The sequence below is a fragment of the Musa acuminata genome, chromosome BXJ3-7 (assembly GCF_036884655.1).
Source record: "Musa acuminata AAA Group cultivar baxijiao chromosome BXJ3-7, Cavendish_Baxijiao_AAA, whole genome shotgun sequence".
Lineage (NCBI taxonomy): Eukaryota > Viridiplantae > Streptophyta > Magnoliopsida > Zingiberales > Musaceae > Musa > Musa acuminata.
The window spans coordinates 9,169,781-9,192,670 of NC_088355.1; the positions used below are offsets into that span (position 1 = coordinate 9,169,781).

At 38.6% G+C, this 22,890-nt stretch overlaps 4 protein-coding genes across 4 annotated transcripts; 2 read left to right on the plus strand and 2 right to left on the minus strand.

Annotated features, from left to right (window-relative positions):
• Positions 1 to 404: 404 nt before the first annotated feature.
• On the minus strand, positions 405 to 9,913 carry LOC103991482 (replication factor C subunit 3). The gene is made up of 9 exons (XM_009410961.3): positions 9,641 to 9,913; positions 9,331 to 9,547; positions 5,272 to 5,351; positions 5,025 to 5,184; positions 2,680 to 2,761; positions 1,915 to 2,044; positions 1,758 to 1,821; positions 1,609 to 1,677; positions 405 to 748 (listed from the first exon to the last, which is right to left on the minus strand). The coding sequence occupies exons 1-9, from the start codon at positions 9,810 to 9,812 to the stop codon at positions 649 to 651; spliced, it is 1,074 nt and encodes a 357-aa protein (XP_009409236.2). The 5' UTR covers positions 9,813 to 9,913; the 3' UTR covers positions 405 to 648.
• Positions 9,914 to 12,834: 2,921 nt separating this feature from the next.
• LOC135643781 (subtilisin-like protease SBT1.7) lies at positions 12,835 to 15,264 on the plus strand. Its single transcript, XM_065161134.1, has one exon. The coding sequence runs from the start codon at positions 12,835 to 12,837 to the stop codon at positions 15,262 to 15,264; it is 2,430 nt and encodes an 809-aa protein (XP_065017206.1).
• Positions 15,265 to 15,708: 444 nt separating this feature from the next.
• Positions 15,709 to 16,832, minus strand: LOC135642685 (uncharacterized). Its single transcript, XM_065159030.1, has one exon. It carries the CDS (start codon positions 16,710 to 16,712, stop codon positions 15,831 to 15,833), a length of 882 nt encoding a protein of 293 aa, XP_065015102.1. The 5' UTR covers positions 16,713 to 16,832; the 3' UTR covers positions 15,709 to 15,830.
• A 1,389-nt stretch (positions 16,833 to 18,221) lies between these two features.
• LOC103991484 (pentatricopeptide repeat-containing protein At4g33170) lies at positions 18,222 to 21,350 on the plus strand. Its single transcript, XM_009410963.3, has one exon. The coding sequence runs from the start codon at positions 18,251 to 18,253 to the stop codon at positions 21,218 to 21,220; it is 2,970 nt and encodes a 989-aa protein (XP_009409238.2). The 5' UTR covers positions 18,222 to 18,250; the 3' UTR covers positions 21,221 to 21,350.
• Positions 21,351 to 22,890: the final 1,540 nt, after the last annotated feature.

The following is a 22,890-nucleotide window of genomic DNA, read 5'->3' on the forward strand; positions in this document are numbered from 1 at the left end:
TTAATCTGGAAATTTATTTTTTTATATAGATTTAAAATAAATGGTCACGATTCCTACCAGATAATTTTCATGTCGATATTTCCAATACCAAACAAAAACTCTAAAAAACCACAGAACCTACTAATTTATTGCAAGGAAAATAGAAAAGCTAAGACTGCAGCTTCTTAAGACAAACCAAAACTAGTTAAAACATTGGTAAGGCAAAAAAATCCAACAATCCTCTTTTTCTCCTCCAAGAAACAATAGCACTAAAGAAAGGCTGGTAGACATGTTATGTTTCCGCTATATTGAGAACCTACACCTTTCATGAGCGTGCTAGAATATATCCAAGTGGATCATAATTCTGTCAGCCAGTCCACGTCAACTTGTTTATCCAAAACAACCAACAAATTTCCTTGCCAGCATGAGAAATAATAGAGCCATGGATCTAATCAACCCATTAAAAGGGATTACACACTCATTAGACAAGATTCTCATGTGACAAGGAAAACCAAATCCTAGAAACTACAGCATCAGTCTGGTATCACATATAAGTATGGTCAACCATAGTACAAAAAGCCCCATAAACGTGTACAGCTGATCGCATAACCTGACACCGAAGTGAGGCAAACGTGCGGTTGAGGAAATAAGCAGGCTCGAGACATGACCTTACTTTGCAGCAGCAACCAGGGCACATCGAGCATTTGTGAAAGTAGAGATGAGTGAGCCAAGCTGTAACTTGTCGTTGCATGCAAAGCACAATCTGTATCTGCGATTCAACCAAAGCCAAAGTCGTGGTAAGAGCAAACCAGAAGTTCGCCATGTAAATTCAATAGACGAGAAAGCCATGCATTGCTCGGAAACAAATTCAATAAGCTAGACCAATTAAAGCTGTGAATACAAAGAACATATTTTACAACATCACAGTGGACAAAGTCATTTTAGTAACCAAAGAAAATAATACATTTTTTCTGTGCCTTACCTGCCTCACTCCTTTTATGGTGATTGAAAAGGCAACATGGAGCCCTTTTGGATCCACCTGTAGGGCACTTAGTTGCCTCTCAAAGAAAGTGACTAAGGCTGCAAGCAGCAGGCATAAAGAGCATTTCGGAACAAATAAATAAACCAAAGGACTTACGATGCTGTTTTAGTTACATGAGGAACCTACCGGAAACAATTGGGACATTTACAGCTTATTGTTGTTATAACTCAATGGTGCCATATTATTCTCTCAAAACTATTCATATTCAAATCTAGATATGCACTACATCACCCTTGTTCAACACTCATCAAAATTAACAACATTGCACAATCTTGCTGTGCCCCACCTAATATTGGCTATAACGGGATCCCTTCTAAAATTGTTATGCTCTTGGGCCAAATCAACACATAAACCCGTTTCAGAATATAAGTTTCTAAAGATGAATCCCAACTGCTATTAGCATCACTATGCTTCAAGATTTCATATCACAAACTTAGGCATAATAGAATACATAGCAGTAGAGAATCCCAGCTATGACTAGCAGCTATGCTTCAAGAATTCTCTTAGATATTTAAGCATAATAAAATATGAAGCAGTCCAAAGATGACCAGCCAAGGCCTTGGCAGGCACTTAAGTGAATAACGTACTCTATATCTGCCAAATCATTGATTAGCTTAACTCGAATATCGGATGGCATTTTGATCTTGAAAACAAACCTGTAGGTACACTTCAAGAAATTAGCATCGGAGGCTGCAAAAAGATACTAGCTAGCAAAACTAGGTTTCCAATTACTTACATTGTAATCTCCCTCACAATATCTATCAAGGCCAGTCCTTTCCTCATTTTGACATCAGAAATATCTAATCAAGTTAAATAAAAAATTATAAATGGAAACCAACAGCTCACATTTTAGTGATATGCAGAAAAAGATTTCAAATGCATTTGAAGGATACATCTAAAAGCAGCTGTAAAAGACTCATTAAGTAGCCAATAGGCAATCTGCTCAATGTCTTTTGGCATTGGATTTCCAGTGCACAGATAAACAGCTTCATCAGTCACATGTGGAGAAGCCATATGTGTTGACTGTACACACAACAGAAGATAGGCAACATTATCAACACAGCAGAAGTAAACTGAGCAGAAATAAGGTATTGACATTTTGCAGAAAATGTAACAGTCAAGTCCGATTGATTGCTAGACAAAAATTAAAAAAAAAAACTTTCAGTTAGGACAGGATAAAACAATTTAGCACATTATTTCCATAAAGTACAATACCAACTAAGAGAACAATCCGAGGAATATGTTTGCAATAAAACTAATCAGAGGAACATGCAGCTTTGAATTTTTCCCCTAAATTATTTTCTTATTGGATTTCGATCAAGAATTTCAATACCATCTGATACCAGTTTCTACAGACAATTGGATTGGTACGGTACCAACATACCAGATGGCATACTGACATGTCTTATGACCGGAAAATAATTAAGAAGATGATCGTGTCATACCCAGGTATATGTACAATTATTCAATCCTGGTTGGACTAGTATATACCTGATAGATAATATATATACCTAAAGTCATGTATGAGAAAATATTTTATAAAGGTTATACACGAGAAACACCAAAATTCTGCATCACAAGATATCTTATCCAACCAAGATGAGAACAATTGTCGATGCCAGTGAAAAATAAATATAGAAAACTCCAGTTAGATTAACCTGCAAAATATTCAGAGCCTTTCTCATGTCGCCACTGCTCAGTCTCACCAATGCTGTCAAGCCACTCTCAGTCACATCAAGCCTAGAATGAGAAATAATAAATTACCAATTTTCTGATCAGCCATAGCTTTTAAAGTTGTTGTATGTCACATATGAGTATATTGGCACACACTTGTATATAAATGTAATGATATTTTCAAGTATATGTCATGAAAAGTTACTAATAGTGAATCAAGAATAATTAGGCAATTCAATTACACAAATATTTTGCAATAAATGCAGTACACTGCATATGAATGAACCATCCTCTAAAGATTAAAGTTATTGAATTAAAGAGAAAAGAGTACATTACAAAACCCAACTTTTTCTCTAATTTCGAAGATGATGTCTTTTAAGCTCCTGGACCTAATTTTAGATTGATCCAATTCTAATTGAGATTGGTTTGACCCCCAAACATTGGCTCTATACTGTTGCAAGCGAAACCTGACATACCCAAAGTTTATTCACGCACAGATCCAGAGGATGCAATTTCATTAAACAAAATAACCAAGGTGTATGATACTAACCAAGGATTGAATTAATTTGGCATGCTGCATAGCTAATGTTATCTAGATGATAGCAAATTTCTGTGAAGATTCAACTGCCAGATTTATGTTCTTATATTTACACAAAATTAAGAACAACAAAAGATGAAACACCTAAAAATGACTTACACAAAGGAATGTAGTTTCAGGCACTGGCTACATACCTGTCAATGTCCAGACTGGTACCAGTGTTCATGCTGGCGCACTGACAATGTGCTGGCATGTATTGCAGTATCATTTTGCTGGTTTTGGTTGAGAGAAGAAGAAAAATAGAAGAAGAAGAAGAAGATGATGAAAGAAAAAGAAAGAAAAAGGAGTAAGAGAAGTCATATCAGTCTGGCAGCAGCAGATAGTGGGCAGGCGATGGTCGGTGGACAATGAATAGTGCAGCAGAGATGGCGACAGAGGCTGTGATGGGGTTGGGGGCCACCCACAAACCCTAAATGCCCCATTGTTGTCTTAAAAAATCAAAAAATAGATTAGTTGTTGGTTTAAAAAGGACCCAACCACCCAAAATGTTGTTGTCCATGTCTCAATTCATGCCTGGACCAGTAGATATAGACAGGTCTAGACGAAATTAAAGCCCTTGATTTACACTAATATGGAAGATGTTGAAGATATGCACCATTCTATTGTCGAAAAAGAACCACTCGCAATTACTTTTAAAAAAAAAGAATAATTGCAGCTAAGTGTTGCATCCACGTCTGCAACCAAGGGGTCCCAAGCTTCCTTGGCGACAAAAAATGTTGTAGACCACCAACATTGAATGTGTTGCAGTTGCAAAGGTGAAAAGAATCATTGTAAATGGCCTATGGCATAAGGCTTCTACCATCGCAGGCCTTTGGGAAGGTCTTTAAAAATCATCAGTATAAAGGACTCTAGATTAGGCTTTGGCAAACATATAGATGTGGCAGCTTCTTCAATGGCATATGATATTACAGACCAGTAATGATAATATGTAGGTGCAGCAAACACCCACGAGTCAGTATGAGTAAAAGCAAAGAAGACAAAACACTGGATCCAGTAAAATCTATCACATAGCCTCTCCTCTGGGTCCAATAACATGCAGCCTACAGGCACAGAAGCACTGGTTCAGATCTAATAATGAAGCAAATAAAGGCAAAATAGTGAATCCAATAATCACAAAATAAAGAATAGGCAAAGCACTGGATTAAGTGGGAACTGTCTCACAGCATCTCCACTAGATCCATTATGTAGTAAGAGGATGCACACAGGTTGATTCAGGTCTGTCCTGACTCCTGAGAATATCTGATGTTCAATGTAAATTATGCATAATGACAAATAACTACTTTAATTACTGATAAGTATTAGATATCAAAGCCTCACAAACTGAATAAGTTGATATAATAATGCAAATGCCATCAATTCAAAGGAAGATGACAAATAAGGAAAATTTAGGCAACTGCATCAACCTAAACAAGTAAACAAGTGTGTTAATTGAAAACCAACATGTTAAATTCAGTCTATGCATCAGCTATCAACTTATTTGCAAGACAAAATCCATTTATACACCACCACATTAATGGCAAAAAGCTAGATTCGTTCAAAAATATTAAATGTAGAAACAAGGTGGGCACCAGCAATCATTAGATAATGTAGATTATGCTGACAATAGATGGTCAGCAACCAAAATATGAAACAAAAGATCAATTTTAAGAAAATGAGATGCAACGCTGCCAACACCTTGGAGAATACAATTGATCAAATTTTGTGTAAATCAAAATAAACAGGAAACCTCACCCTTCTGCTTTTATCACATGTTCCGTCCGTTCTCTAATGTTGCTTGAATCAAGTGGAGCAAAACGAAACCGTGTGCACCTTGACTGCAATGCAGGAATGATCTTGTTCACATGGTTACAGATAAGAGCAAATCTGGTGCTCTTTGTATGTTTCTCAATCACTTCATGCAGAGAAAAATCACAAAAATAAAGGCAGTAAGTATTTGTAGAATTAAGACAACAAAATAAAAAAAACTTCAGAGACAAACCTCTCCGCAATGCAAACTGCGCATCCTTGGTCATGGCATCTGCTTCATCCAGTAAGACCAATTTTACAGTAGACTTTGGTCTGCAGAGAAGTGGAAAAGGTTGACTGGCTATTAGCAAATAATAGATAATTAGATGACACAACCCATACACTTGTCTTCTGCTTCTATTTATTTAGGTACATGTTGCATGCATCATTCCTGGTAATTCCAGAAACTAAGATCTACCAGATGGGGCCCACAACTGCCACATGCTCATTAGAAGAGTTAAATCAAGTGGCAAGACCTAACAGATGAGGCCCACAGTTGTCAAAAGCTCATTAAAACAAAAGATTCTCATCCACTGTTCTTTGTCCTATTGTACTTTTAATTGGTATCTATTTTTATTGCAACAATAAAATTCCCTTCTAACTAAACCAGTTAAGTAAACATTCTGTATAGCATGACCATGTTTTCTTAAAAAAAGGCTACTAATAGACTTTCATTATAAAATCATAGCAACCTACTACTTACAAAAAGACCAAGATATGCCATGTATATCAAAAGAAATTCATTAATTAAGATCTTAGTAAAATCTTCACTGTAAATAATGTCCCCGTGGACCTCAGTTTTAATTTTTGTAAGGTCATCATGCAATATATATTTTTAGCACAACTTCCTGGTTTGCTCTCCACTAAAGTAATTTAATAACCTGTACCTGCTAGGATTAGTAAAGAGGGCAAGTCTTGGTAATAATAGTATGGTTATCCATTTGTGACTTGGGTTACCAAGGTTCGTCACAGATATAACCTCTCTGCTTATAATGGTAGGACCCCACATTAGCAGGAGACTCATACACCAAGCTGCATTTTTATCTGATAGGATTAGTGAAGAAACACCTTCCTGGTTTGCTCTCCGCTAAAGTAATTTAATAACCTGTACCTGCTAGGATTAGTAAAGAGGGCAAGTCTTGGTAATAATAGTATGGTTATCCATTTGTGACTTGGGTTACCAAGGTTCGTCACAGATATAACCTCTCTGCTTATAATGGTAGGACCCCACATTAGCAGGAGACTCATACACCAAGCTGCATTTTTATCTGATAGGATTAGTGAAGAAACACCTTCCTGGTTTGCCCTCCGCTAAAGTAATTTAATAACCTGTACCTGCTAGGATTAGTAAAGAGGGCAAGTCTTGGTAATAATAGTATGGTTATCCATTTGTGACTTGGGTTACCAAGGTTCGTCACAGATATAACCTCTCTGCTTATAATGGTAGGACCCCATATTAGCAGGAGACTCATACACCAAGCTGCATTTTTATCTGATAGAATTAGTGAAGAAACACCTACATAATTTACTCCTCAAAGTATCAAAGTACATATAATTAAACAATAAAAAATAATCTGCATGATCAACCAGCCAAATGTCACATATCCCCAAAAATACTGCACACTTTACCAATTAGCAAGTTACACAAAATAGTCTGAATTGTCTCCATTATGAATAGCATGTAAGTAAAAAAAAAAAAGAGAAACTATGAAAATTTAGATAATATCATTAGACAAATACTGGCATTATTAGAAACTTAGCATTGAGAGGACTTGATATGTCATATAAGAATGAAAAATTTTAACATGAGTGTGTGGGGATTACATATACAAGGAGAAGAATGAAGCAGATGGTATGATTTTATATTTTGTTACATCATCTGATCTGATAATATTTAATACTGGCTTAACAAAAAGAAATGACCATATGCATTTCCAGAAGATCAGATGATATAATTATAACTTTCTTTTACTTATTTGAGAGGTAGATAGGATTGCATATAAGAGTTTAAAGGTACACTAGATAGAGTTTTAACTAATCAACATAAGTTGACGGCATTAAATGTATGTTATAGGAAATAGAACATACAAAATAGTATTTTTTTCTAGATCTAGATTACAAAAATTTTTAAGGATCACAATCCAAGAATTTTTAGAGTCTAGTTGAGAAAAGAAGAAATATGGAACTCGCACAAAAGTAATACTAATACTATGTGGACGTTCTAGCAACTAAATTAGTAACATACTACAAGAGATTTTGAGGAGTATAAGGTTAGCAATGTAACTTCAAAAGAGAATTGGTGATGGCATGAGGGACTCAAAAGAAATCAAAATGAAAACATCATACTCCAAAATTAGCAAATTTGTAAAAAATGAGAAGAATTTTAGAACATGTATAGCAACTCAAAAGGAGGCAAAAATACAAGTATGGCCAAAAAATACAATGCTTTTGATGGTTTTGCAGTAAGTCATGTACTAAGGAAGAGAAAAAGTTGTTTATTGAATTGTCAATGCTAAAGAAGAGCAAAATTACACATAAAGAATAAAGATCAAGGTGCTTTCTACAAATGTAAAAAATTAAGAAAAGATGAAGTAACTGTTATTATAAATTATTGAATGATCATACTATAGAGAAATTAGCTTTAGAAATATAGAACATTGATAACTTTAGAATTTTTTCATCAATTTGAAGTAAATAAGGTAAAGGAAGCTAAAGATGAGGAAAACAGAAAAGGCATCAAACTTGATGTTATCTGTATTGAGATTTCAAAGAGTTTAGGAGACCAAGAAATAGTTTAGTCAGTTTAACTTTATTTAATGAAATTTTAAAAATTAAAAATATGCTTTATGAGTTTGATAGAATCTGTTTGCTACCTATATATTAGAACAAAAGTGGTCATCAAAATTGTACTATTGTAAGGATTTAAGCTAGTGAGCCACAAAATAAAACTTTGAGAAAGGAAGATTGAATAAAGAGATGAAAGACAAGTATTCTCAGAATCATTTTGTTTTATGTTCAGAGGATCAACCACAAATGTTATTTATTTGTTAAGATTATCGATATAAAAATATAGAGAGAAGAAAGATATTTGCATATGTCTTAATTTGACAGAAAAACCTATCAAGTTCATAGAGATATATTATGGTGGGTTTACAATAGAAAGAAACATCCAACAGTTATATTAAATAAACAATAATAGAGACAGTAATAACTACGCTAAGCGCCTAAGCCTGCATCAAATTGTATAACAAGTTTCCTATGGCCTTATAGTTACATCAAGAATCAACTTTAAGCTTCTATCTTTAAACACCGATTACCAATTGATTTAACAGTTGTATACAATACAATACAGACCTCCATGACATGTCATTCGTTGATGATTTTTTTTTTATTGATAGAATTTCAGTTTAAACTTGTTGTGTGAAGACAAACATTGAAAATTGGAAGTTTTAGACTAAGTAGGAATAATATATAATATATGAAATACAATTTTAGAAATAAAAACAAATATTTAAAGGTATAACTAAGACCAATGGACAAAGTAAAGGTTTTAAACATCTTGGATGTATTATCCAACAGGAATAAGAAACAAATAAAGGCACTACTAATAAGAGTAAAAGTGGGTGATTGAAGTTAGTGTAATCCAGATGACAATGTCGAGCAGTTAAGAAATAATGTAACTAATATTAGTGCAGTCGAGATAAGAATAATGAGGTGGATGTGCAAACTTACAGGAAAAGACTGAATATAAAATGTTGTCATTCACAAACAACTAGGTGTAGCCTGATTTTGGAACCCACTTAAAATGGTAGGGACATATTCAAAAAGAGCTATAGATGTTGTGTTAGATGAAATGAGTTGACTAAGATTAGTGGTGAAGAGAGATGAGGAAGATAAAACAAAACTTCTCAAAAAATACTTAGATATGTGACTGCTCTTGATTTAACTAGGAACGTTGTTCTAGACAAAGTTCAATGAAAATAAAGGATCCATTTAGCTCCCAGGTAACTGGGCCACTATGTCATATTGTCACTAAGAAGGGGAAAAAAATTAAATAAATCAATAAGACAAGAACAACAGCAGCACATTTAATATGAAGAACACTAATTTAAGGGGGGGAAAAAACGAAGCAAGAACAACAGTTAGACAGGCAGTCTATATGATATGGGAAACATAAACTAATAATTGACCTATTGAATAATATCTGACTAAAACCACGAATTAACTAAGAAAGAATTCAATATCTTTCTACCCGAAGGAAAGGCTTCGTGCACTGGCAAAATCCTGAATCTGCTGCCGAACAACATCGATGCCCCTATCATCGGAGGCATTGAGCTCCAAAATCATATTTTTATACTGCATTCCGTAAAGTTTCCGCGCGACGGCCAAGATCGTCGACGTCTTTCCCGTCCCGGGCGGCCCATAAAGAAGCAAATGAGGCAACCTGTTTTCGCTCGTCAGGCGGTCGACTACCCTCGAGAAGATCGAAGTTTGAATAAGAAAAGATAAATCGAAAAAGAAAAAGAAGAAGAAGCGAACAAAGGGCGAGACGAGGTGAATACTAGTGTCAATGATGTCGCGGTGAGCGGCAACGTCGGCAAGAGATTGGGGGCGGTACTTCTCGACCCAAGGGACGGATTTAGGGTCGGAGGCGAGGGCGATTTTACCCTTGTTGGGCCGCGAGGAGTCCGGCGCGTCTTCATCGATCTCCATGAGAGCGCTCGCGTCCGCCATCGGAGTCGCGTCGGTGGACGGGTCGCCGTAGCCCTTCCTCCTCCTTTCTCCTACACTGCGCTCCGGGCTGTCGGACCAAAATCCAGAGAGTGGGGTTTATACTGGTAACAGTGGACTCGGTTTTCTATAGTAATCTCATCGCACGGACGCGGACGAGATCCGAACCCGATATCCGATGGTAATGTCGCCGTTGAGCTCTTTACAAGAGAATTTTCATTTAAATAAAGAAATTATTGTTTTAGTATAATCTTTTTTTTTTATTTCTTCCTTCTTGGCGCTATTAATGTTCATCACATGTTTATATCATTTTAGTGATTTTTTTTCTCTTCTATCAAAAGTCAACTTAATTGTTTTCCATCTTTCCTAGTAGTTTCTTGCATATTTATTTAGATTTCTTATTTCAGTTATACATTTTTTCAACAGTCAAAAAAATAAAACATAGTTGACGTTAATGACTATCCAATCTTGATTACATCCTTAATTTTTTTTCTCTTAGTATTTATTATTAGAGCATGTATTCATTAATTCCACTTGGGTCTTAATCTAAAACTTTTAATTTTTAAGTTTTATTATAGTTTAAATTATCTTTTTTTCTTTTTAAGGGTGAGCATGGAACTTTCAACATCTAGCTGAGATTCGATCTTTGCATCATTGACTAAATTACTTTTGTTTGACTTTCTTTAATTAAAATAATATTATCAGTAAATAACATATATCATATATTTATATATCTTATATATATTATTATTAATTTGATATTCAATATAAAAAGTTAAATTGATGAAATACGGATAATTTTTCTAGAAAATATTCATTTTATTATGTGTTTTCTAATTGATACTTTCTTTTTTAATTTTTTTTTCAAATAGTATCTCTAATTTAAAAAATATTCAAATTATCCCTCAATTATTTTTCTTTTTATATAGTGTTTTGGCGGTGTTTTTGACTTATTCTAATATTTTGATCATCGCAATAAAAATAATATAAAGCCAACTTAAAAATACTATAAATGAATCAAATGAAATTATGATACATTATAAATCATTTGATATATTATACTAGGATTCAAATATGAATTTATCATAATTTACGAATAACATTACCCAAATAAAAAAATTAGTTTGTTACAGTATTTTGACCATCATGATAAAAAAACACAATAAAATTTACTTAAAAAGGCTGAAAATGATTTAAATAGACTTCTAATCTCAACCAAATAAATTATAAGTATAAAAATTTGATATTGTAATGGTTTACAAGACAACTAAAGAGACATAATATGATGATATTTTATAATATTTTCAGTACCTTAATAAAAATACTACAAGTACTATTAAAAACATTGTAAATGAGCCAAATAAAAATACTGTAACAATTTAAAATTGATAAAAAAAAAATAAGCAAAATTTTTTTGGGAAAATGCAAAAGAGGAATATCGAGAAATATCTAAGATATAAGAAAAATTGCTGAAAAAATATTCTTACATGAAAATTTAAAAAAAAAACTCATATACATCATTGGATTGTTTAGTACTTAATGGACAACATGATATCACAAGCAACAAAGTGCATAAATAAAAAAAAAATAGAATGGAATGCTAATCTTCCCAAAAATATTTAGAGCATTGTTATTATATCAAAATTAAATAGCATAAAATGGTCATATATAACTCTTCGAGTCCTCTCGATTACATCGACTATATTCTAATATCGACTACATCGATAATTATTTTCTACTTAAAATCTTAATTATATTCTAATACTAGATCGACTATGATATCAAATGTCATAACTCAACCTAATGAGTTAATTGACATATCAATTATATTTAGTTCAAATGAATGATCAATATACTTAAGCTGAAATTTATAATAATATATTTATTATATTATCATAAGTCAATTTTGATCTTACTCATTTGGATGTGGAACTAATCAATTTTGATTTATTCTATGCTATTGAAATGACAAATCATAAAGGTTCGAGCTTAGCTTATGATATCTATATATGTACAAGTAGTTCTCTTCAAACTCAAATCAAGCCTAAGAATACATGTATGGATATATAATTCAAGCTGTAAAAGTCTGATCATCCTCGTGCTGTGTGGTAAATTTTGTATGTTACGGATGCAAGACTCAATTTATTGCAGCATCTCATTGCCTTATCAATGATTCTATATCATGTTTCTTCGATTCATCCCCGATCAGTATTGTACAATGCTCTAAACCCATTCTTAGGCTGTTTGTTTGGCTTTGTATACAAACCAGGAAACAACAGGCTCAGCTTGTCGACAAGAAAAATAGAACTTTTGACAACTGAAGCTTCTTCTTCTTCTGTTCTGTTGTGTTCTTGGACAGAGCATGTTTTCAGCCAAAGACATATGAGCTGCTGTGCGAATCTTCTCAGAAATTTCTGTAGAACCGACAGGCCTCGTGTTCAGGTGCAACAAACACATTGCTATATGTGTACGATTGGCTTCATATACATGTTAGGATTACTGGGAATCAGTGTGAGCTGTTTGAACAGTACAGTTTGATCCCTGTCAGTAATAGTGAGGTTCCTACTCTTGCCAGAGTAGCCCATACAGCTAAAAGGACCATTACAGGAACATCCAATTTGGATCAATCAGTGGTCACTGGCAGAGGTATTGAAATTTGCTCAGAATTCCCGAAGTTTGTGTATGTATACAGACGCATACTTTAAATTCCATTTGGCTTCTTGTCACCAAAGCTTCCTTGTCTCACTCAAATACAGTAGCTTGCCCTGACGAAGTTTAATGCCCCGAGTGCTCCAATGAACCAATTCCAGCCACCAACTGAAAAGCTTGAAGCTGAATGATGTCCCTTCATGCAGAACTGACGCACTCCAAATGGTGTTCTTTGTTCCTTTAGCATCTCTTCTCTGCATTGCATGCGTTTCACTCTGATCTCTCAATGACTCGTATGCTTTATAAGTACCCTCTCACACTCTCGACCATCGTCGTCCAAAGCAGAGTCTTTCGACCTTACAACTTCACTGTGCCGATGCCTTCCTCAACTCTTCCTGTCACCTTGTATTCGTGTCTACTTTTGTTTCTTCTGCTTCTTGAGGCTCCATTGTGTCCAACCAATGCTACTTCAACCTCGTCACCCAAGCTGCAGATAGCAGCCTCACCACCCGAGGTAGCGACCACCGTCACCGACCCACCGTCGGAGCTGACAGAGGTCGCCGACCACCCTGCTCCACCCACGTTGATCAGACCTGCTCTCTATATCATCCATACTAGCAACTTCAGCAGGCCGTCTCACTTTGCCACACAAGAACAATGGTACTCTTCCCTCCTCCAGTCTCTCGCCGGCAACTCCACGGTGGCTGCCGCGTTGACCGAAACTAGTCAACGCCCCTTCTTGTACACCTACAACATTGTACTTCATGGCTTTGCCACCACTCTGACTCCCTTGGAAGCCAAAAGAATATCGAGAATTCAAGGAGTCATCGGTGTCTATAAGAACAGAATCCTGGAGCTCCAAAGTACGAGGTCGCCGGACTTCCTCGGCGTCACCTCTAGCGATTCCGGCGTTCGGCCTCCAGTAAGAGAATCCAACTCCGGCCAAGATGTCGTCATTGGCCTCGTTGATTCTGGCATTTGGCCGGAAAGCCTTAGCTTCGACGATTCCGATCTCCTTCCCATTGGATCCAAATGGATGGGCACATGCGAGAACGGGACTCGTTTCGACGCTACCAACTGCAACAACAAGCTGGTCGGTGCAAGGTTCTTCAAAGCTGGAATTGTGGCTGAAGGAATCCTGATTGATGAAGCCTCCGAGTTCCTGTCTCCGAGGGACGCCAATGGGCACGGGACGCATACGGCATCCACCGCAGCCGGCTCTGAGGTGCCCGGAGCGAACCTCTTCGGTTTCGCCAACGGCAAGGCCCGTGGCATGGCATCAAGGGCGAGGATCGCCATGTACAAAGCATGCTGGGGTTATGGATCCTGCAGCAGTGCGGATATCCTCGCTGCTATGGAGATGGCGATTAAAGACGGTGTAGACATCCTTTCCCTCTCCATCGGCAGCAACAATGATGCTCCGTACTATGACGATCCGATCTCCATTGGGGCGTTCGCCGCGGTAAGGAATGGCATATTCGTCGCCTGCTCGGCCGGCAACAACGGTCCCACAGAATCCACGGTCACGAACACGTCGCCGTGGATAACGACGGTGGGCGCGGGTACTATCGACCGCAAGTTCCCTGCTCGCGTCACCCTGGGCAATGGCGAGGTGTATGTGGGCGAGTCCCTCTACCCCGAAATGGCCGAAGGCACTAATATGTTCCCTCTTTTGTACGTCGGATTCTGCACAGAAGATATCCTGCTGCCCGACGTTATCATGGGGAAGATAGTGGTGTGCACTGAAGCTTCTGTTGCCACTGGATTCTACGTCGAGGCTGCCGGCGGAGCGGGCATGATCTCGATCACCGGTGAAGAGCAAGGCCAAGTCATCATTGTTAAGAGCTTCACGTTGCCGGCTCTCACGGTCGGGTACATCGACGGAAAGAAGATCCTGTCTTATATCACCTCGGCAGCAAATCCAGTGGCCGGGTTTGCATTCGGTCATGAAACGATCATCGGCGAAAACAGAGCTCCGATTGTGGCTGGTTTCTCATCCAGAGGCCCAAGCTATATCCAACCGAAAATCCTCAAGCCCGATATCCTCGCACCGGGGGTCAACATCATCGCGGCGTGGCCTACAGAGAGCTCTCTGACACGGTTGGCCGACGACCCAAGGAGGGAGGCCTTCAACATAATCTCGGGAACGTCCATGGCGTGCCCTCACGTGGCTGGCATCGCTGCATTGCTCCGTGAGGCCCACCCGACGTGGACGCCGGCCATGATTCGATCGGCGATCATGACGACGGCCGTCACCCTCGACAACTACTATCGGCCCACGGTCGACCAGAGCTTGGGAGTCGCCACGCCGTTCGAGATCGGCGCCGGCTTAGTCCATTTTCCAATGGCCAGGGACCCAGGGCTGGTATACGACACCAGCGTCCAGGACTACGTCGACCTGATGTGCACCATGAACTACACCAAGGGGCAGATATCGCAGTTCGTCCCTGGCATCTTCACGTGCTCGAACCTCGAGGGAGGGGCAGGCGGCCTCAACTATCCGTCTTTCGTGGTGATTTTTGACAACGAGACCAAAGCAGGGATGCTGAAGAGGACTCTAACGAAGGTGTCGAAGCAGCCGGAGACGTACACGGCGCGCGTGGTGAATCCGAGACCGGATAAGGTAGAGGTGACGGTAGAGCCGCAGATCTTGGCCTTTGACGATGAGAACAAACTGAGAAGCTACAAGGTGGAGTTCAAGAGCATCGTGGTCGATCAAACTGATAAAGGAACGGAGTATGGGTATATCATTTGGGAGAACAGCGTCCATCAAGTGAAGAGTCCCGTAGTCTTCATGTGGAACTGAGCAGTTCATGCACTCTACGCTTCCAGAACTAATATTACGTAGCTATCCGCTAACGTATATCAATAAATGGAAATTATCCGATCTGCAGTTTTGCGAGTTAATTTTCCTCTTGGTAGTGAAAATTTTGTTTTTGATACAGCCTCTCCGATAGATCATCCAAGAAACATGGGATTATATATCAACAAGATAAAAGGAAGGAACAGACACACGTAGATATGTATTTAATCCTTCAAAAAAAGATTAGTAAGATTTGAGCTAGTGTTGTAATTGATTGAGGTTTCGTTTTATATCTCCTCCACACTTCCTCCCATAGTGATCAACTACAAGCCCTTCACCTGAGATAGGTCAAGATTTTAATGACATCTTTGGAGATTTTATTGTGTCCATGGCGTTTGCAGCGAGTATTCAGCTAACCTGCAGCCTACTCTCTATACATGTCAAATCTATAAGCTAACCCTTATAAGTCATAAATACGCTAAAACTTTCAACATCTAAAATTACAGGTCAACATAGATGACAAAATCCAACCCACGATGACGAGGTGGACGCACGTTGTAGTCCATCCTCTAAACTGATGCGTGGACTTGTTTCAGGCCTTCGCTTGGATCTCCTGAGGTCGGGCTGTTGTCCAAACTTCGTGATTGAAGCCTTCTGTACTCCATGCACTTAATATTCGGCTTTAGGCATAAGTATGCCGTCAAGATAGAGATTCCTGCTAGCGTCCAACTATACTGCAAGTTAGCCAATGCCATCGCCCTCGCGCCGGCTTCCTCCGTGCCACACGCGATGGCCCCTTGCCGATGCCCAGTGCTTCCCGAGCCCACGGCATGGCACCCTTTCGGCGCGAGACTCGGCACCCATAGCGCGAACCCCATGACTATAAACCACACCCCTTGGAACAGTACGGAGACCGACCTGAGCACTGCAGCTACGAAGCTGTTGGGAGCGCCGGTAGTGACGATGGTAGCCAGCAACGACACGGCCACGATGACTTGGAGGAGCCAGTGGTAGTGCCCTTCGAGCCCGACGTGGTCGGTGGAGTGGAAGTGGAGAAGGAAGAGCTCTTGACCGAAGACGGATGCAGCTAGCGCGCCGACGAGCCCCGAGAGGGTCTCCGAAGCGGAGACGTCGACCGCAATGGCGACCGCGGAGTAGATGACAACGTGGAGGAACATGGTGGCGTGCTCGAAGTCAACGGGATTGAAAGAGAGGGTAAGGAGATCCGAGCCAAGTAGTTGTAGGACGGCGGCGAGTATGGAGAAGGAGACGAGGAGGTAGAGCTCCAAATGGTGGAGGATGGAGATGGGTGATGGAAAAGGAAACCATGTTGAGGAGGAGAAGTTGGAGGGTCCTTTGAGCTTGTAGGATCGGATGGTACTGTGTGTGTGCCATAGGCCTAAGAAGGTGAATGCCAGGCCGGGGACGAAGTGTCCAACGAAGGTGCCCATGGAGCTGATCACTTCTGCAACTCTCTAGCTAGAGATCCTTCCACCTTATAATAGATCAGCCAACACGGCTATTAAGTTCTTTGATTTCTCTTAAGACGATAATTTGCGAGGAGCAGAATGGACTGTAGGTAGTGCTCGAACATTATCTTTGTCGAGTGGAGGTGGAAGCTTTGTGGCCATCAACTCCAGTTGAGGTTGAAGCTTTTTCCTTTCCATGAACAGCAAATATCGGGTGCATTTTTATCGTGATCTTTCTTTAGAGTCCAATAGACGGCCACTTGCAATCAAAGGTGAAGAATGCCATCTTGCGAGTAGCAAAGGGTGAAGTAAAGTTTCAATAGTACCATTCGGAGAAAGAAGGCCAAACCACATCCTAAAAGTGAGAGTCTATCACTCTTCAGATTCCATTAGTTGAGAGATCACCGGTGAATAAGACAGGGAAACTAAGGGCGCCATTAACCTTTCGACGTGGGAAATTACATCATTCCCTAATAGGATACAGGAATGTGCTTATCCACTCGGATTACCAATTCGGCCTAGTGCTTCGACAGGCCGGCTTTCGTCAATGTTGTGCTCGCTTGCTGAAAGAGGCTCATCCGTCTTTTTATCCTGATAGCATCACCCATCAGTCTTCCTTTTCCTTTTTGCGTGACAGGCACGTAAACGAACACAATTATAGGTAGCATGAACCAATCGGACAGGTGGAAAGCAATATAAACAGACTGCAACAAAAGATTGATGTGAGTTCAAATGAAGATGCTTCTTTAATAACAATAATAATAATAATATACTTATTGCAACCAATCACTGTCATGAATGATACATAAAATATATATTACTAATATTTGTGGCAATTAAAAATTATTTGAGGCATATTTTTCCAACGATAAGTATCATTACTAGTTTTGTTATTCATGTTCTGAGAATCCTTCATATTGCCATTGATAGGAGAAATAAAACAAAAAAAATGATAATTTACACTTTGCAAGTAGGAGAATATTTAAATAGACTTAAAAATGTTAGATAATTATATTATCATTATTTATTTTGGGATTGAACATTTTGAATAATGACAATTAGAGATTTCACATTGCAAGTAGCCACTGATTCTATGATGGATAAATAAATACTCACTAGTTGTAATAGAAATTATTCATTAATATAATGTTATAATATGGAAATCTTTATTTTTAAGAATAAATAATGAATGATAATATTAGTTTACAAGATGTTATCTCATACTTCTAGATTATAGCTTTTGATTAATTTTACTATTTTCTTAAATTTTGGTTTTCACCCAACTAGACGCGAAACTAAATGGAGAGATGATAAATAAAAAAATTGGAATCATTTTTATTGTACTTTAAATACTGAGAAAAGTATAATGTTCTAAGTTAAAAAAATTAAAATTGTAAATTAATTGCCCATTTCTTTTACTCCATAGAAGAATTAAAATAATTGTATTATTTGATATAAGCCAAAAGGAGTGGCAGCACCCAATATCGACCCACCAAATCCATGAGCCCTTCACCAGCCAAATGCACTTTACCTTGCACTCATGCCGAACCCACACTCTCCTCAAACTCACCGCACGGTCAAGCACACCCTTCCGCATTCCCTGCTCCCACTTCTCCACCGCACCGCTACCTCACCCCACATGGCTCCCTGCACTCCGCTCCGCCATCGCCATCGGCCATCTGCGCCTCGGTCGACGTACCCATGCCGTCATCATCACGTCCGGTGCCGCCGAGGATCGCTTTCTCGCCAACAACCTCCTCACCATGTATTCCAAGTGCGGCTCCCTTCCCTGCGCCCGCCGCCTGTTCGATCAAATGCCCCACCGGGACACCGTAACCTGGAACTCCCTCCTATCTGCTTACGCCCTCCATGGCCTCACCGCCGACGGAATCCACCTCTTCCGCCTCCTTCTCCGCTGCCCCACCGTTGCTCCTACCCGCCTCACCTTCACGCCCCTCCTTAAGCTGTGCTCGGCTTCCGCTGACCTATTTCCCACGTCACAATCACTCCATTCCTTTGCTATCAAGATTGGTTTGGGCTCTGATGCTATGGTGTCTAGTGCTTTGGTGAATGTTTACTCAAAGTTTGGGTTTTTACAAGAGGCTCAACATATCTTTGATGGAATGGATGAAAGAGATGTTGTGTTGTGGAATATCATGATCAAAGGTTATGCTCAATTGGGTTTTCTCCAGGATGCATTCTTTATGTTCTCTGAGTTGCACCGGAGTGAAACACTCCATCTGGATGAAACCAGCGTCCGCTGCATTCTTATGATTGGAGAATCAGGGGAGCTTTTTGAGCAAGTTCTGGCATATGGAATCAAAACATGTCTCTTGGATGATTTTGCTGATGTCCAAAGTTGGAACAAGATAATGTCTGAGCACGTCAGAAATGGAGACTATGATGCAGCTCTGGAATGCTTTTTGGAGATGAAGAGGCTGAATTTTGGTTACGATAATGTGACATTTGTGATTGCACTGAGCGCAGTTACTAGCGGCGAGTATTTTGAAGCAGGCAAACAGCTTCATGCAATGGTCACTAAGGCAGGATTGTGTTCAGATGTTTCTGTATCAAATAGTCTTATAAACATGTATGCCAAAATGGGTAGCTTGGCTTATGCAAGGCATGTCTTCGAGGATATGAAGGAGTTCGATTTGGTTTCATGGAACACAATGATATCTAACTGTGCACAAAACTCCTTGGAGGCAGAATCTGTTGAACTTTTCATCAAAATGTTACGGCTTGGAGTGCTTCCTGATCAGTTTACAATGGCAAGCACTCTACGAGCTTGCTCAGGAATCACCATAGCCTATCTCATGCTTGAACAAGTTCATTGTTTTGCCCTAAAACAAGGTATTTTTATGGATATCTTTGTATTGACTGCATTAGTTGATGCATATGCAAAGAAGGGGAAAATGGAGGAAGCCGAGCTCCTTTTTAGTGGCATGGCTTGGTTTGATCTGGCTTTGTGTAATGCATTAATTGCTGGTTATGTAATAAATGGTTACCCAAATAAGGCTTTAGATCTCTTCAGTTCAATAACAAGATCTGGTGAAAGACCAAATGATTTCACTTTGGCAACTGTTCTAAAAGCTTGCAGTGGATTAGTTGCTTTCGAAAATGGGATGCAGGTTCATTCACATGCAATAAAAGTTGGTTATGATTCAGACTTGTGTGTCTGTAGTGGGATATTAGACATGTATATTAAATGTGGTAACGTTAAGGATGCATCTGCCATCTTTAGCAATATCTCTAAACCAGATGATGTTGCCTGGACAGCAATGATCTCAGGATGTGTGGAGATTGGAGACGAGGAGCATGCCCTTAACCTATACCTCCAAATGAGGCAGTCAGGAGCCATGCCTGATGAATTTATTTTAGCCTCATTGATCAAGGCTTGTTCCTGCTTGGCTGCACTAGGTCAGGGAAGGCAGATACATGGAAATGCCATCAAATTTGGTTGTGCATCAGATCCCTTTGTAGGGACTTCAATCTTGGATATGTATGCTAAATGTGGAAACATTGAAGATTCATATAGTCTGTTCAAGAGGATGAATGTTACAAATACAGCCTCCTGGAATGCCCTAGTTCTTGGACTTGCCCAGCATGGATATGGAAAAGAAGCTCTGAAGGTTTTCAAGAATATGATGTCACAGGGGGTACAACCTGACAAGATCACCTTTGTCGGTGTGCTCTCAGCTTGTAGCCATTCAGGGTTAGTCTCTGAGGCTTACAGCCACTTCGACACTATGCGCATAGATTATTGCATTGAGCCTGAAGTAGAGCACTATTCTTGCCTCGTTGATGCTCTTGGTCGTGCAGGTTTGCTTCATGAGGCAGAAAAGATTATTGAGACAATGCCTTACGATCCATCGGCATCCATGTATAGAGCACTGCTCGGTGCTTGTAGGATTCGGGGAAACATGGAAGTTGGACAGCGGATTGCAACTAGGCTTTTGGGTTTGGAACCACTTGATTCTTCTGCATATGTTCTTCTTTCAAATACATATGCTGCTGCAAATAGATGGGAAGATGTACACAAAGCTAGAAAAACAATGGCAAACAGGAACGTCAAGAAAGATCCTGGGTATAGTTGGATCGAGATAAAGAACAAGGTGCATTTGTTTGTAGTAGATGATACATCACACCCCGAATCCACTGCGATATATCAGGAGCTAGAAGACTTGATAAGAAAGATTAAAGGTGAGGGCTATATCCCTGATACAGATTACGTGCTTTTAGATCTTCAAGAAGAAGAAAAGGAGCGTACACTGTATTATCACAGCGAGAAACTTGCCATTGCTTATGGTCTCATAAGTACCACACCAGCATCAAGGATTCGGGTTATCAAGAACTTGCGTGTTTGTGGGGATTGCCATAATGCGATCAAATATATAACAAAGGTTGTCGCACGGGAGATTGTGTTAAGGGATGCAAGTCGGTTTCATTGCTTCAAAGATGGAGCATGTTCTTGTGGGGATTACTGGTGATCGAATATTTCTTTGTGTGAAAGATTTCTTCTTCATTCCTTGTACACTAGCTTTAGATTTATATTATTATTGGTTTCAAGGTGAATCATCTGATGAAAAAATACAACTTATCCTTCTTGTTGTTGTTCCACTTTTTCCTGAGTGCATAGGAAAACACTTTTTCCTGAGTGCATAGGAAAACACTTTATTCAACTTATTTAGTTATATGTTCAATTACATTTTTTTAGAAATCTGATTGAACTTATATCTAATCCTGACAATGGTAATTGACTTTCAGAAGAGTCTTACTGATCTTTAGGAAGAGTTGAAATACATGCAATTGCAATTAAAATGAGTTTCTTTCCCTTCAATTCTTGTCAAAATTGCTTATGAATGGCTTTGGTGGGATAGTTATGAGAAATAATATATATGTCTTTTACCTTTAGTTTGAAAGTTTATGTTCTTATTTGTCATTAGAGACACGTTGAAAATTTGCCAAAATGGAGTAAAACTAAATCTATATTTGAATCAAAATTTAAGATATCCATAGATTATAATCATAGTATTATTGCTTCTTTCTCTTGATAGGGAAATGTTCCTGTCAGATCATTCTCAGGTTTGACCCAAAAAATTAAAAATTTGAAATTATTATCCTCTAAGTATGATTTTAAATGACTCGTTTGTGCATGTCAAAACTAGATGAGTCTTCTTTGATTGACGGTGAAATGTTGATGTCAGATCAAGTGGTTTGACCCTGAGAACTAAAAACATGAAATTTGTCATTCTCTAAATATAATTTTAAATAACTCATTTATGTCAAAACTAAACAAGTCTTCCTCATTAAATATCTATAATGTGAGAATAATGACAGGGCTGACATGTTGATTTTGATATCATAGGAATACTATATGATCAATACCTTAACATTCGATGGTTAATAGATGATCGACTTTTTGATACTAAATAACTGATACAGATCACTGATAGATTTGTGCTATATGATCAATACTCTGACGTCATGTAATCAATACCTAAGCGTGACACCTTTGTGTCATATAGTCGATGTCGCTAACACATAAATAATACCTAAGTAAAGGATTTAACAGGTTGGATATTATCATATTCTAAGTTTAGTGTATCATGATCATAATCAAATTCGAGAGAAGCGTATTACCATATTACCTTCACGTCTATTGTAAAAATAATTAAATTCGAAGTCATTATAAAAGGGCTTATTATTCGATGCAATCTTCGGATAGCTCAAAAGTGAATAAAGACAAACTATTCCGTGACCACTTAGGACAAGTAAAAACGGATCTTAATTAACTCCGAATCAATTGTCAACTAAAAGTGTGAGTGAAGACTTCCTAGATTTCTAAGTTTAATAGAACAGCACAAATCGATAATTCTTAGATCAGGTTCTATTATTGTCCTACTCTTTCATCCACACGGTAATCTCAACCTGGCCGCCTATAACTCTCCTACAGTGACATCGATTTCGGTGACGACCTATGATCCCATGACCTCGACCTCTACTCACCAACTCCTCGATTTTAAGATCTATAATGTGCATATGATTTGGACAACACATGCAATTGTCTTCTCGGACATCAAAACTCATATAACCAATTATAATATTTAAAAATAGCCAATGAACTCACTAAAGTTAGACAACTTAAGATAAGTAGTAA